This window comes from Miniopterus schreibersii (genome assembly GCF_964146895.1).
Source record: "Miniopterus schreibersii genome assembly, chromosome: 4".
Taxonomy (NCBI): Eukaryota; Metazoa; Chordata; class Mammalia; order Chiroptera; family Miniopteridae; genus Miniopterus; species Miniopterus schreibersii.
This window is the reverse complement of record NC_138105.1, coordinates 50,756,088-50,770,864: the sequence shown is the minus strand read 5'-3', so window position 1 is coordinate 50,770,864 and position 14,777 is coordinate 50,756,088. Positions and strand designations below refer to the sequence as shown.

Genomic DNA, 14,777 nt, shown 5'->3' with positions numbered 1-14,777 from the left:
CATCCATGCTGTTTCAAAAGGTAAGATTTCCTTCTCTTTCTACAGCTGAATAGTATTCCATTGTGTAAATGTAAAACAGTTTTTAATTCACTCATCTACTGATGGGCACTTGGGCTGCTTACAAATCTTGGCTATTGTAAATAACAGTGCAATGAACAAAGAGGTGCATATATTATTTCAAATCAGTGTTTTGGGTTTCTTCAGATATATCCCCAGAAATGAAGCTTTGGGTCATAAAGCAGTTTCATTTTTATTTTTTTGAGGAAACTCCAGATGAAGAAAAAAACATTTGATAAAATTCAGCACCCATTTATGATAAGAACTCTCAGCAAAGAGGGAATAAAGGCAACATGCTTCAACACAAGAAAGGCCATATATGACAAATCCACAGCCAACATCATATTAAATAGGCAAAAACTAAGTGTTTCCATTAAGATCAGGAACAACACAGGGATGTTGGCTTTCACCAGTCTATTCAGAATAGTACTGGAAGTTCTAGTCACAGCAAGCAGACAAGAAGAAGAAATAAAATTTATTCAAATTGGAAAGAAGTAAAACTGTCATTACTTGCAGATGACATGATACTCTATATAGAAAACCCTAACGACTCCACCAAAAAGACTACTGGGACTGACAGATGAATTCAGTAAAGTAGCAGGATGCATAACTAATATTCAGAAGTGGGTGGCATTATTATACACCAATAACTACCAGAAAGAGAAACTAAGAAAACAATCCCATTTACAATAGCAACAACAACAAGCAATAATAATAATAATAATAATAATGTATTTAGAAATAAATTTAACCAAGGAGGTAAAAGACTTGTACTTGGAAAATTATAAGGTACTGTAAAAAGAAATTGAGGAAGATACAAGTAAGTGGAAGCATATACCATGTTCATGGAGAGGAGGAATCAGCATCATTAAAATGTCCATACTACTCAAAGCAATCTATAGATTCAACACAATTCCTGTTCAAAATACCAGTGGCATATTTTACTGAACTAGAACAAATACTCCAAATATTTATATGGAACCACAAAGGACCCCAAATAGCCTCAGCAATCTTGAGAAAGAAGAACAAAGTTTGAGGTATCACAATACCTGATATCAAACTATACTACAAGGCCACAGTAATCAAAACAGGATGGTACTGGCATGAAAACAGGCATATAGATCAATGGAACAGAAGAGCAGGTTTAAAGTGAAGGGCCTGTCTCAGTAGGCAAGGATAAAGTTTGAAGGTGAGAAATGACAAGAACTTAAACTAAGGCAGTCATAGTAGAAATAGGGTGACAGAATGGGTTTAAGATAAATACATAAGTTAAATTCACAAGTTTTGTGCCAGACTAGATTTGAGAAAAAATTGAGAAAGAATTATAGCAGAACTCAGTTTTCTGGCTATTTTTACATGGAATAGGAAACACTGCAAAAGTTGTGGGTTTTGGGAAAAGGATATTACTTTCAATTGTGCACATTCAGATGAAAAAAAAAAGATAGTTGAGAAGAGGAGTTTCAAGTAAAAGTATAACTTGGAATGTATCAGGTTAAACAAAGTAGTTTAACACCATGGGAGCAGAGACATAATAATGAAAAAGATGGAAGAACATGCTTCATCAACTTAAGAACCTGTATAGTTATTTAGCCAAAGTTCTTACTGAAAAACAAAAAAATAATGTCAGAGTGAAGTCATGTTTTCATATAAATAGTCCTCAGAAACTTAAACAATGAGATCTTTCATAATTTTGAAAAATAAACCAAAAATTAAAAATTAAATTACCAGGTACTCAACACACTGAGATACAAATATATCTTTCCCTCACTCACATATGGGCATTTTGTTTTACATATTGCTATTTGCTAGGATGAGTTCCAAAAGAATATGGCGAAAGACATTTCTAAACGTTTTTTAAATTACTGATTTTAAGACTTTTTTGAGAAGTGAATTGTAATATGCAGTGCTGTATTACATGCAGAAAAAAAGCAATTTAGGAATAATATTCATTTTACAGCAGCACAGTTTGACGATCCTTATGATTACGTGTAACTTCACCAACTTAACAATTAGTATTGAAACTGTTCAATATATATTTATATGGAAAATGAATGTTTGTTGCATACTTTATGTTTGTGAAAGAAATTCAACTTCCACAGCCATGCCAATGCTCCCTGCTTTATTTGGCTTGGAAGATTTTGACTCATAAATATTCTCTGATTCTACGTGGATTTTAAGAGCCACAATGTCCTCAGGCTTATATTGAAAATGAATAAGTGATAAAGATTACATGGCAAATGATGTATTATATTACAAACATTAAATATTACAAAATTTTTAGTTGAGGGGGGAAAATAAATGCATATTTTATTGTCTAGAGAAGAAAAGTCAATAGCTTTCCTTTTAAATAACTAGTTCCAATGGTATGCTCTAAGATATTTCATACTAAAAAACAACACTACAGGTTTCTAAAAAGTTAAAATTAAATCTTGCTAATTAAATTATTTTTATTGGTGATAAATAATTCAGGTCCTGCTACCAATAAATAGGCTAAAGGGTAAAAATGCCCCTTTTGCATATATGGGAACTTGAAATTTCAAGAGGAAAATTTGTATTTTCACACTGCTCTAAAGGTGAAAATTGAGTAACAGAGACAAATTTTTCTACTCTTAAAATCACTCCTTTCAGTCTCTGGGAACTAAATATGACTTGGAGACTTTACTTTTAAGTTGTAAGTATGGTACATATTGTGAAACACTTTTTTCAGAATAAGATGTAATTTTTTTTTTTTAATCCTCACCTGTGGATATGCTTTTATTGATTTTATTTTAGAGTAGAGGAAGAGAGAGAGAGAGAAATATAAATGTGAGAGAGAAACATCAATCGGTTGCCTCCCATATGTTCCCTGACTGGGGATCAAACCCTGAACCTATTTATGTGCCCTTACGGGGAATCAAACCTACAACTTTTTGGTTTATGGGGCAACACTCCAACCAACTGACCCACCAGGTCAGGGCAAGATGTAATATTCTTTGTTAAGTATTTAATAGCTTTAAAAAACCAGAAAAATAAGAAAATTTTTATTATGCTTTGAATGTTATCTGCCAGAGTTGGGTTTGCCAGATTTGTACTAGAAAATCTAGCACTTTAATATACCTAGCAAACTGCCAAACCTACAATGGGATTCTGATTTGAGTTAAAACAATCATTTCAATTGTTTTATTGTCCATGAGTGTATTTTTTTAATCAACAGAATGCTTTGATTTAAGTGGAATTCAACTATACATAGTGGGAATTACTTCAAAAAAATGCAGGGATAGAACTATCTTAAGAACAATCAAAGGAAAACTCATCAGACTGTATGCAAGAAAAAAAAAAAAAAGAATAGTTAAGGAAAACCTTATAAAAAACAAAACAAAACAATCAAAGAAATAAATTGAAGGCTGACATAAGTACCGAAGAAACAAAAATGGTATGCAGAGTTGCTCAGATTTGAATTCAGATGGGTAATCATATTGAACAATGCAGAAAAACCAAAAAAATTATAAAGTAGAACACTTTATATCCTCTTGGATGGCCTTTGATAGAGAAGTAGAGATTGCTCTCCAGTTCCTCCTTTGTAACAGAAGGCTGAGCAGTGTGCCTACGCTGACTGTATTTATCAGCTTCCCTAGTATAGTTATTGCAGTTATTGCTCATCAGTGACCCATAAACAGTTATGGGATTTCCAGGAATAGGTACCATTTATCTTGCACCTGCTTTGTACTGCCATGAACCTGGATTATAGATTGATGGAATACAGACTGGTGGCTGGAGCTCCAACAGCCCTGTTGAACCCTGAGATGACCTTGAAGATGAAAGCCATGCTCTTGGAATGCCAGAAAGAAGGTGGGAGTTTGAGTTCCAGCTGCTGTGGAAAGTATATTTTATGGAAAAATAAAACTCCTGTAGATTTAGGTCACTATTTTTTTTTCAGTCCCTTCTACTCAGTGCTGGACACAACTGCTAACACAGGTTAGATAGATGTAGAAAACAAATCACAGACCAAATACTAAGAATGAGAAGCAATAAGAATCTGTAAAGGAATGGAATAAAATCACGTAAACACGTCGAGCGAGCTGTTCATCTCAGTGATATATGCCATGGTATCATCTGCAGGGAAGTGGCTCGATGCAGTATTCAAGCCAATTTGAGTTTCATGTAGAGTGCCTGACTTTGCAAATAAAATATGACACTTAATTAAAGTTGAATTTCAGATAGACAAGGATAATTTTTGTATAAGTATATCCTGTGCAACATTTGGTACATACCTACAGTAAAAAATTATTCATTATATATCTGAAATGCAAAATCACCTGAGAGTTCTGTATTTTATCCACCAAGTTTACTTGTACAGTTGTTGAAAATCATAATAATATATATTACATCAGGTTATTTTTCAAAGAAATCATATTTTCATGGGGCTTTACATTTGTTATGCAACTTGATTGGCAATGCCATATTGAATCGAGCCACTGATAATGATGAAAGAAAGAACATAATTTATTGAACACTTGGTATGTATCATTGGATATTATGATAACCCCTCCTTTTATAGATAAAGAGGCTGAAGTTTAAATTGCTTCAATCAATTTATTGTGTTACATAGCTAATAAGTTATACAACTGGAATTGAAATCTAGGTTGGTATGACATCATTTGATTTCAGTGTTGAATAAAGACTAGATTAAAATATAACTGAATGGATGATGAAAAACTACAGATATTATAAATAAGATACAACAGTAATGGCCTGGATTTTTAGACCTAATTTCTCTCAGAAACAAAAGTAACAAAAACCTCTGCTATCCAAAGCCTTACTGAAAATGTTCTTGGTAAAGTGAGCACATCTAAAATAGGGCTGTATTTTATTTCCTCTCATCCCTTCACCCTTGACTGCCAGTCCTGTCAGCCAATTCTATTTTCTAATGATTTCTCTCAGCTCTATATCTTTGTCTCTACACTTACCTTGCCTTGCTTAACTCAGCTTCCCTAACACAGGGGACTTGGAAGCTAGGAACCAGCTGGAAAGAAGTAAGGCCAATAGGAAAGTCATGTTTAAACCTCATAGGTTCTTGCCTACATCAGACCAGGATTTGGACTCAGGCTCGGTCACAATAACACCAGAATTGTAGCTTATGTGCCAACTTCTTCCCAAAACAGGATGATCAAAATAAGCCAATTATCTTTTTCAGAAATGTACAGTAGCCTATTGAAAGTAATTATATTTAGATCAGGGATTAATACCAGGTTGCTAACAGGGAGATAAATTAGCATGATTCCTAAAGCTGGAATGAGTAGAAAAGTGTCTTCCAGTTTTAGTGGCTCAAATTGGATAAAATTTGGTTGTGGCATTTCTTGTGAGTTTCCAAACTTCCTTATTGCTATGTATACTCTAAGACTGAATTTCTATTGTTTTAGGAAGACTGAGTATATCTTTGCTCCTTGAAACATATATTAGGAGGAAGAGAAGAAAGAGGCACAGAGAAGGAAGAGAAAGGAGAGGAGGACAGAAGGGAAAATAAATAACCTAGTTCATCTGAACAGTGACAAAGGGCCTCATAGAATGTAACCAGTTTGAAAAAGGCTTCTCTCATTAGTTCTCACACACAAAAATGAGTTTATTCTATTCTTATCTCCAATTTATGATTAGGAAGCTGGGGCATAGGGAAGTTAAATAACTTGCTTGAGGGCACATCACTCCCAAGAGACTGAATATTAATTGAAATCCAGACAGCCTGTAACCCCAGCCCTTTCTGCAAACCACTGTGTCATATTCTAATAGTCCAGTGACGTCCTTTTATTCATTTGGTACAAAAGAGAAGACAGGCAAAATGAAAAGCTTCAAACATCAATTGAATATCACTCAGTCCCACACATAATAGTAGAGAATAGTAAATCTGTTTGTAATATATAGGGAACAAAATTAATTGAAATATAATATCCAAAGAGTGACATAAATCTACAAAAATCTCACAGAGACTAAGTTTATGACCTAGAGTCAATCAGGTTCTGCAGACATCTCAACTGCACCACTTATTAGCTCAACAACCTTGGGCTCAACTCTCTTAGCATAAATCCCTACAGTGAAAATAAAGGATAAGACTCTGCTTCATGGAGTTGTTTTTAGGGCTAATGAGATAATGAAGTAGTGAGATAATTAGTACTAATATACATACATTCTATTAAGTAAATAAAATTGTGTTTGCAATTCATGAGTGGACTCTTCCTCCACACCTAAGAATGGGTATTGGTGAATATAAAAAATGAGGAGTAGTTATGCTATTTAAAAAAAAAATCTATAGTATTTTAATCTTTTGCAATCAGAAGGTATTTATGTATTGACTAGGTAAATATATACTAAATTCTATCTTATGTATGTTAAAGAATCAGAAAGTCTATTGTAAATTGTCACTGATTCCCTTAGATGTGAAAGGCACTTATAATTTTAACTTTACATAATTTAATGAGGATTAAACCCACTTTTGTAGAAATAGATACAATAATAAAAGGGTATAAAAACTGATTCATATCTGAATTTTTCAAAAGTCTTCTTTGCTTATAAACAAAGTGAGAATGTAATTTACTACAGTAAAATCATCTTGATCTTTCAATGCATCAGAAATCCATATCTAACAACAAAAAATACAGTTTCAGGAGATATAATTAAGGATTTGCTTAACATAATAGATCCCCACAATTAATTAGATCCGTTTTTAGTGTCAAAATATAGAACCCATTCTAGCTGGTTTAAAGCAGACAAGAAATTTAATAAAGATATTAAGAAACTCATAGAGTATCCAGGAGCGTCTTGGGAAGTAAGAAGCCAGGAAACACGCACAAGTAGCATATCGAGACTGGCCTACTTCAGGACACCCTTGAAGCTGAACACTGACCACCTCAGAGCCGTTATGACTAGTGTTACTTACATGGTGAAGGCCTTATTTAAGCAGGGGTAAATATAAAGCAAAACACAATTAAGTAATATTTTCTAACTGTTCACATTGTATCTATATTAGTAAATGCATTAAATGTATTAAGATAATTTGACAGTTGATGTCATAGTACTTAACAGAAAACACCAGGGATATATTGGGAAATGAAATAAATATCCCTTCTTTCAAAGATATCTTTGGATATTCTCTGCAGTTTTATTTGAAAGGCTGGTAGTTATGTGTACACTACAGATTATGAATATTTGTTCAATTTAGCTAAATATAGTTTGAAATAAAATTTAAAATTTAAAATATTGGAAGTAGTTTTAAAATTCTCAAAATTTTACTCTATGAAATGTATCCAAAATAACTTTATCCAATAAAAATCAATTTATTGATTGTAGAACATAAGTATTATTTATATATATTTTAAAGACCTAACTTTCCTATAATCATTTTTTCCAGAAATCTGAAGTTTCTAGAACAGAATAAAGAATTAGAAAGCAAGCAAATTAATTTTTAAAATTCATCACAAGAATAGGTCCACTTTTGCAAGTTGTTCACAGAACATCACATATAGCATACTCTTCCTTACTTTTGAAACAATTCAAATGACTTTATTTTGTGATTTTTCAAACCACAGAATCCTAGAATACATGAGCTTCTGGAAGAGAATAGTGGAAAGGTTGATAGTAAAGATAGAGATATAAAATAAAAGATAAAATGTAGACATAACAAGGCATAAAACAAACCCAAGTAGATTTTGTCTAGGGTAGTACCACTCAAAGAATCTTGGATGCTCCTGAGATTATAGCTTTCTATACTATAATGTTCTTGATAGCTTAGAGAATTATACATTATTCTCCATGGAAAGAACCAAGACATAAGCAAATTTAGAAAAATTTTATTTAAAAAAATTTCAGAAGCTCTCTGTTTTTGCATCATTTGAAGACATTAAACAAGAATATTAATTAGTAAGGTGTAACCAATAGGAGTGACTTTCTTGGGTCTTGTTAGCAGTTCTTTATAAAGCAGCAAAGAATAAGGGGACAGGGGATGGCTTTCTTGAGTGATAATAAAAAATAATTAAAATGTATATGCAAAGAGATCATAAAACCCCCAAATCACTAAGGCAAAGGCTTGCCCCACCTCACTTCCATAGACATCCCATAACATAAAATATTTACTTCTTTTCAATGTCTAGGATGATATTCATTTTTTGATGCTCACTTTCAGCAGATAGCATGGAAAAAAACAGAATAGCCTGAAGTTTGTTCTGCTTTTGTCTCACCTTTGGAGCTGTATCCTATGGAATTGGGTTTCCATTATAAATTTCTAGGAGTGAGCCAGAATGGAGAAACACATTCCCTCATTCTAGAAAAGTAACTCTTTTACTTGATTAATAGTTATTGTTTCTGATATATTATAAAGTATTTGAAGCAAAAAACTGCTGTTTATCCACTTTAACACTTCACAGATCATAGGATGTGGCTCAACCATAATAGCAATTAATTACTGGTAGAGAAGTTCTGAAAGTAAGACCTTCATGGTTTAAATTGATGTAATTTCATACCCATCACAGTGCTCCATAACCTGCTTACTGCACCTATACAAGAGATTTAGATCATTTCAAATCATCTGCAGTGCACCACCTGGTCAGTAGAACGGATATGACAATGTGCCAATAATTCTCTTCTACTCTACATCCAATATCCATTAAGCTTCTTAGACTTCACAAAGTCTAGAGTATGTCACATGAAATATACAAATTATAAAGCAATGTCTATATATGTACTCACATTGATGTCTTCCAAATCTAAATTATTTAGAATAATATTGTTCCTTTTCCAGATGATGGGAGGTCGCAGAGCTCCCTGAATGGCACAGCTCAGAACAGCACTTTGTCCCACGGTTGCTGTTGTAATGCTTAGTTTCTGATCTTCAGACAGACTCAGCTGAATAACCTCTGCAAAGATAAAATGTCAGTAATGTTGATGCAGACACAGTTTTCCATAAAGTTTTTAAATACTAATAATTAAGGCTTATAATTTAAATAAAATGGAAAAAATTTGTGATGAAATGAAAAAAAGAGTAAATTGTTTCCAATGAAAGGTCGGAATGACATTTCAATTTAATTGATTGACAAGCATCCTCATGAGGCAAGAACTATTAAACATGAAATGAATATCAGAAGTAGAGTTATAATAGGTCTGACGGTTGCACCCAAAAGAGAAATAAATTATTTAACTGCCAGATCGACATGTAGTGTGTCATCGGCATCGAAATAAAAATGATGTTGTTTATTCACTGATAGATTTATATTGTAGGTGAGGTGAGATCATTGCTGGCTGGCTTCAGAGAACACTAGCATAGCTGAATAGATAAAATACATCATTATGCTGGGAAACATAAATTGACTCTAAAGGAATCAGATTTATTTGCAAAGTTGAAGGAAGAAAAACTAAACTTCACCAACCAAACAGCAATTAAGTGAAATTCTGTCAGCATCAGCTGCCTTTATCAGATAGTGTTGGTGCATACAGTGACATTCTAATTTTTAAATTTTAAAGTTAAATATCATATTTTTAACGTACCATTGAATAAGTTTTTCTAATAATTATGCTGAAGCAAAAAATATAATTTGTAATCTGGATCTGGTTTTCCTTTTCGGTTTTCAGACAATACTTACCAAATTTGGGAATTAAAAACTCTGTCATCCATTATCCTAAGAGATAACTCAGATAATCCTACCAGTTTTTATCCAGGTGAAAACTCCCCTTTAGTTTTTAGCTAACATTCACACTCTAACTTCCAAAGCCATGACTGAGTCTTGCATTTTGAATTTCCTCAATCTTAGCCAGAAATATCACAAATCACTATTCTAAATGAAATTTCCATGATTGGTTGTAGGCACAATAATTGTCCTTTGTTCCTCTGTTATGGTTGATTACATTTTTTAATGGGGGGTTGAGTGTAATAAGTGGTGGCTTATAATTTGTACTAATTATGATCAGGTGTGATTATTGTTGTACCCTCCACAAACCACACCCACCACATTCCCACCACATATCATTCTACCTTCTTTTTTTGTTTCTGAATCCTGCCTTACTTTTAAAGAGGAAGAGAAACACTAACAAAATAAATTTTATAAAATATTTATAAAGTATTCAATGAATAGTTCTTTAATTTGTTGGTACTATCACAAGTTAAAAATGGCACTTATCTTTGTATCAGAAAGCAAGGATAATCCCCCACATGCACATATTAATGTTGTGATCTCCATTGTCATGGATTAAAACCCAACAAAGTGTGTTCCGCTGCCTGTGGCAGTGAAAACCAAACTTGTAAGATAGGATCTGATGCAAAAGGAAAGAGGTTTATTCAGGTGCCAACACCTGGGAGAATGGTGGCCTCCAGTCCCAAAGACTATCTAGCCTTCCTGCTCAAGCCCAAAGTTCTTATAGGGATAGGAAGGGGAGGATTTTCTTTTTCTATCTAATCACTCTGATAGCTTTTGGCAGGTTTGGGCCCTATCTATTTATCTTTCCAGCCTTTGGTGTGCTTAGTGTAAGAGCCTCTCCCTTAGTTATCTTCACCAATGAGGGTGACTCCCCAGTACTCCCTACTTATAGTAACAGGATGACTGGCTGCCACAACATTATTTGATGAAAAACAGATAGAGACTGACTTTTATATTTGGTTATATAAAATCTAGTCTCTTAATCTAAAAGCCAAGGTTATTTAAATTATTATTGTTTTATGTTGTCAAGGAAGTGAGTAGTCATGCTTTTGAAACTGTAAAATTCTAGAAGACAGACTCAGCCCAAGTTTATTTTTTTGGTTATTACATCACTGCAAAATGAAATGGTAACAAGCAGCTTGCTCAGTTATTTGTATTGACAGTTTAATGCTTCCTAATAACATTGATCTGTATTCAAATTTTATTTCAGTATTTCCTGAATAATAAGAAAATAAGAAATATTTTCAATCTGCTTTTCTTTAATACTCATTCTGTTATATATATTTTTATTTACCTAAAATCACTAAGAGAACTATATTTGACCAATTTGGCATGGGGTAATTTTAAATTAGCAGACACAGTGTTTCTTTATTTTGTCTTTAATATTATAATCTATGGGAAGAGAAGGCATTATAAAAGTAATAACATTATGTAGAGTATCACATAAGACATTAATAATTTTCCAATAACATTCCTAAACTTCAGCTTCAGGTTCCTAATAAGATTATGTAAGCAATAATGGGACATCTGGTTCTAAAAACAGCATGCTGGCACTGGCTATTCTGACATTTAGAAATATGATTGCTATTAAGTCGCCTTGGAATCTCTGCACTAAACTCCTGCATCTGGTATTAGGTCCCAGGTCATTTGAACTGGTTGTGCTTTTGGTAGTTACACATTATAATACTAATTAAATAATGTGAACATGTTAGAATAAATGCTGAGATTTGGCATAACATTATATGGGACATCTTTCTGAAATGTAATTTTTTGAGGGAATGCATAATTAGAAATAAGAATTACTATCCACCCAGGGAATATTAACATGCACAGAAAAGCTTTTTCTTTAATTTTGAGATTAGATTTTAAAATGATTTTAAGACTATTTCAGTAATATGTTATTAAATTATGATATGCATTTTGAAACTATTTAGAATTTCTCCTTCATATTTCATGCTACTTTTCACCTCTTCCCTAATATATTATATAGAACTACATACACAAATTCAATCATGATCACTTGTTACTTATCAAAATCAAGTGGTCTTTTCCTTAAATAATTTGGTAGTGAGATTTATTTTACCTATATAATTGACATGCTCATCTTTACTAGTCTGTCATACTTATCTTTACTAGTTAAGAACAAGTAAAGATTTCATCTCACAAAATCACAAATGTTAAACATTATTATTCTTAAGTTCTACATTTTATCAAGAATGCTTTAATAGTGAACAAAAGACTTATAGAACATATATAATTATGTTTTATAGATAAATGGTTATGTCTAGAAATGCATTAATAATCTGAAACAATTACTATGAATCAATCTATAAGTGAATTTAAAACTGACTTTTAAAGCTATTGGTTGTCTCTGATTGTGTATATGTGGGTGATTGGAGTTGTTTGTTTAGAAATCTGAGTTTCAAAGAAAAAAATTTGAAAATAATATTTTACCAATTATGGATAATCAATATTTTATAAATATGCATTAATGATGGCATATTTTATTCTATAGCATTCTACCACAAACTTCTTATGCTGGTTATGTAGAGACAACTGCTTTGCAACAAATAACATCAGTCATTTTAGTGCCCCTCCCTACCCCTTCAGCTTCAATGATAATGCATGTTTGAAAGGTATTTAGTTAAAATCATGTGTGGTACCATATCAAAAGTAATCTGATGCTGTAACAAAAGGTAAAAACATATAGACTAGGAATAACAGATAATACTGAGGTTTTAAAAAATACTTCAGTACTACTTCTGATATGTAAATTTTACCTCCTATCTGAGGTCCTCTCAAGTATTCAAGGAAATAGCTGAAGCTATGGTGTTTCCTCTGATCTCATGTTATGAATGAAGACTATTAATGCCATTTCCAGACCAGCTTTTTTCTTTTGATTACTTAAGAATGACTTCTCCCTGTAGATCCCTTTCTCATTTTCACAACTTGACTTAGAAGAATATTAAGAGCTTACTTTAAAGGAATAAAAAATTGTAAGTCTCCTCTGGCAGAATCTGAAGCCAAAGAGACAAGTACATTTGAGCACAACTTCAACCACAGCAGGTAAGCAGTAACAAAGTATTTGTTCCAATAGCAAATGGGTAATAAAAATAGTAACAGGAACTTGGGTAAAAATAGTATGTGACTTTAAAATAGAACAGGATGGGCCTGTCTGGGACTGGCTCAGTGGCTGAGCATTGATCTAGGATCCAGGCAATCAGGGTTCAATTCCCAGTCAGGGCACATGCCTAGGTTGTGTGGGCTAGGCAGCCGATCAATGACTCTCTCATCATTGATGTTTCTGTCTCTCTCTCTCCTTTTCCTTTCCTCTCTCTGAAATCAATAAAGATATATTTTAAAAAAATAGAACAGAATGGGAACAAAATATTATATTTGTGATATATCAGTTAAAAAGAAGATAATTTTAGTAACTTTGATTGAAAATCAATTATTTCAAAATCATAAGAACATAATTTATCATAAACAGAATTCTGTCCCTCTAAATACCTATACCTTTCCAACTTTCTAAGTTCAGACTTATGTTGACTATTTCATTTATTTAAATACTAGTCTCATATAATCTTATTGCCCTGATAATGCTTATGACTCCTATTATAAGAATGACACCTACTCTAGACAAACTTGACCTCCTAGTACATGTCTCTAAGAACCAAGTTATCCCTAAGCTTTTCAGAAGCCTAGAGTATGACACAGAGAAAGCAGTGTTTGGGTGCTGTAAAGAAACAGTGTGGTAGCTATGCATAAATTTTCAAGCTATCTTTAATATATTTTGGGGGGAAAGACCTAAATGGAGAGAGAAGAATCTGCTAAGGAATAGGGTAAAGGAATTCTGAATATATCCCAAAGAAAAGGAGCTGGTAGAGAGAAAAATTTCAAGGATAAGGGTGAGAATGGAATTATTTCTGCCACCAGTTCTGAAAGACCTGAGAAACTTAGCATCATAAGCATAAATAAAAGTATTTAGCTGTCAGAACAAAAAGGTCATTTCTTCCTGTGTTATTGCTGGGATTTACAAGTTATGGGAAAATATATAAAAAGACGTCTATAAAAGATATTCTGTAAAATAGTGAAGCAAAGGTTTTGTGCAAAATTAGAATTTAATTTTTTATTCTCTTTATAACTCTGTAATAATGACAATACAATATTATAGACATGGCTGTATTTTGATAATACTTGAAGCAGTTTTACATGTTAACAATAGTGAGTCTCATTTTCTTTTTTTTTCTTTTTTATTTATGACTTTGATATTCCTTCTGCGGTCTTATGAATATAATACAATTACCATTCAACTTTCCTGCTCAGTTTTATTTAACTTCTTTCTTTCAAATACATTATATACACTTGAATTTTAAACTGGAATATGTGAAGAAGATGTCTATTCATTCAGTGATATGTATGGCATTAGTAACTGGAAAATAATCGTTTTTTTATGAAGAATAGTTTCCAGTTGGCATCTGACCTAACAAAAATTGAATCCAACTGAGAGAATTAGGTAGCCACACAAAGTAGTCGAGTTAATTTTAAGTATCTGATTTGGAAAGCTTCAAATGTGCATACAACTAGATGATTTTAACATTCTAGGTATATAGGCTGGAATAATAAGGCATTGATAGTTCAAGGTATATTCTGATAAGTTTAACATTTCTTTACAAGTGAGTTTCTCTTTGTAGAACTAGAGTAAAGAAGAAGAATTGTCAGATTTCCTCAGCACTTACTACTTTTCAGGCATTGTTATAAGTATTTACTTCATTTACACTTCAAAACTACACTATAGAGTAAATGCTGTTGTGATCCTGATTGTTGTTTTTTTTTCTATTTCTGATGCTATTATGTTAAAGGATATATTGAAGCTTCAGCAGCCGTCTAGTGATCGGTTAGGAACTTTCCCCAACACACCAAGGATGGCTAACGCAGACAGAAGGAGTCGAGGTTGATCATAATTGGTCAGAGGAGAAAAAAAATATTTTCTTTGAATGTCTTGTAAAGCAATCCTCTTAAAAAGACACATGCTACTTACAATGAAGTCTGACTAGCATGAAGGAC

At 32.7% G+C, this 14,777-nt stretch overlaps 1 protein-coding gene across 3 annotated transcripts in view; it reads right to left on the bottom strand.

Annotated features, from left to right (window-relative positions):
* The window catches only part of FSTL5 (follistatin like 5), a 494,012-nt gene that overhangs the window by 170,511 nt on the left and 308,724 nt on the right, over positions 1–14,777 (bottom strand). For all 3 annotated transcript variants that reach the window (XM_081134469.1, XM_081134467.1, XM_081134468.1), the window contains one exon: positions 8,770–8,936. In XM_081134469.1, the coding sequence (XP_080990595.1) occupies positions 8,770–8,936 (167 nt within the window). The remainder of the gene's footprint in view (positions 1–8,769; positions 8,937–14,777) is intronic.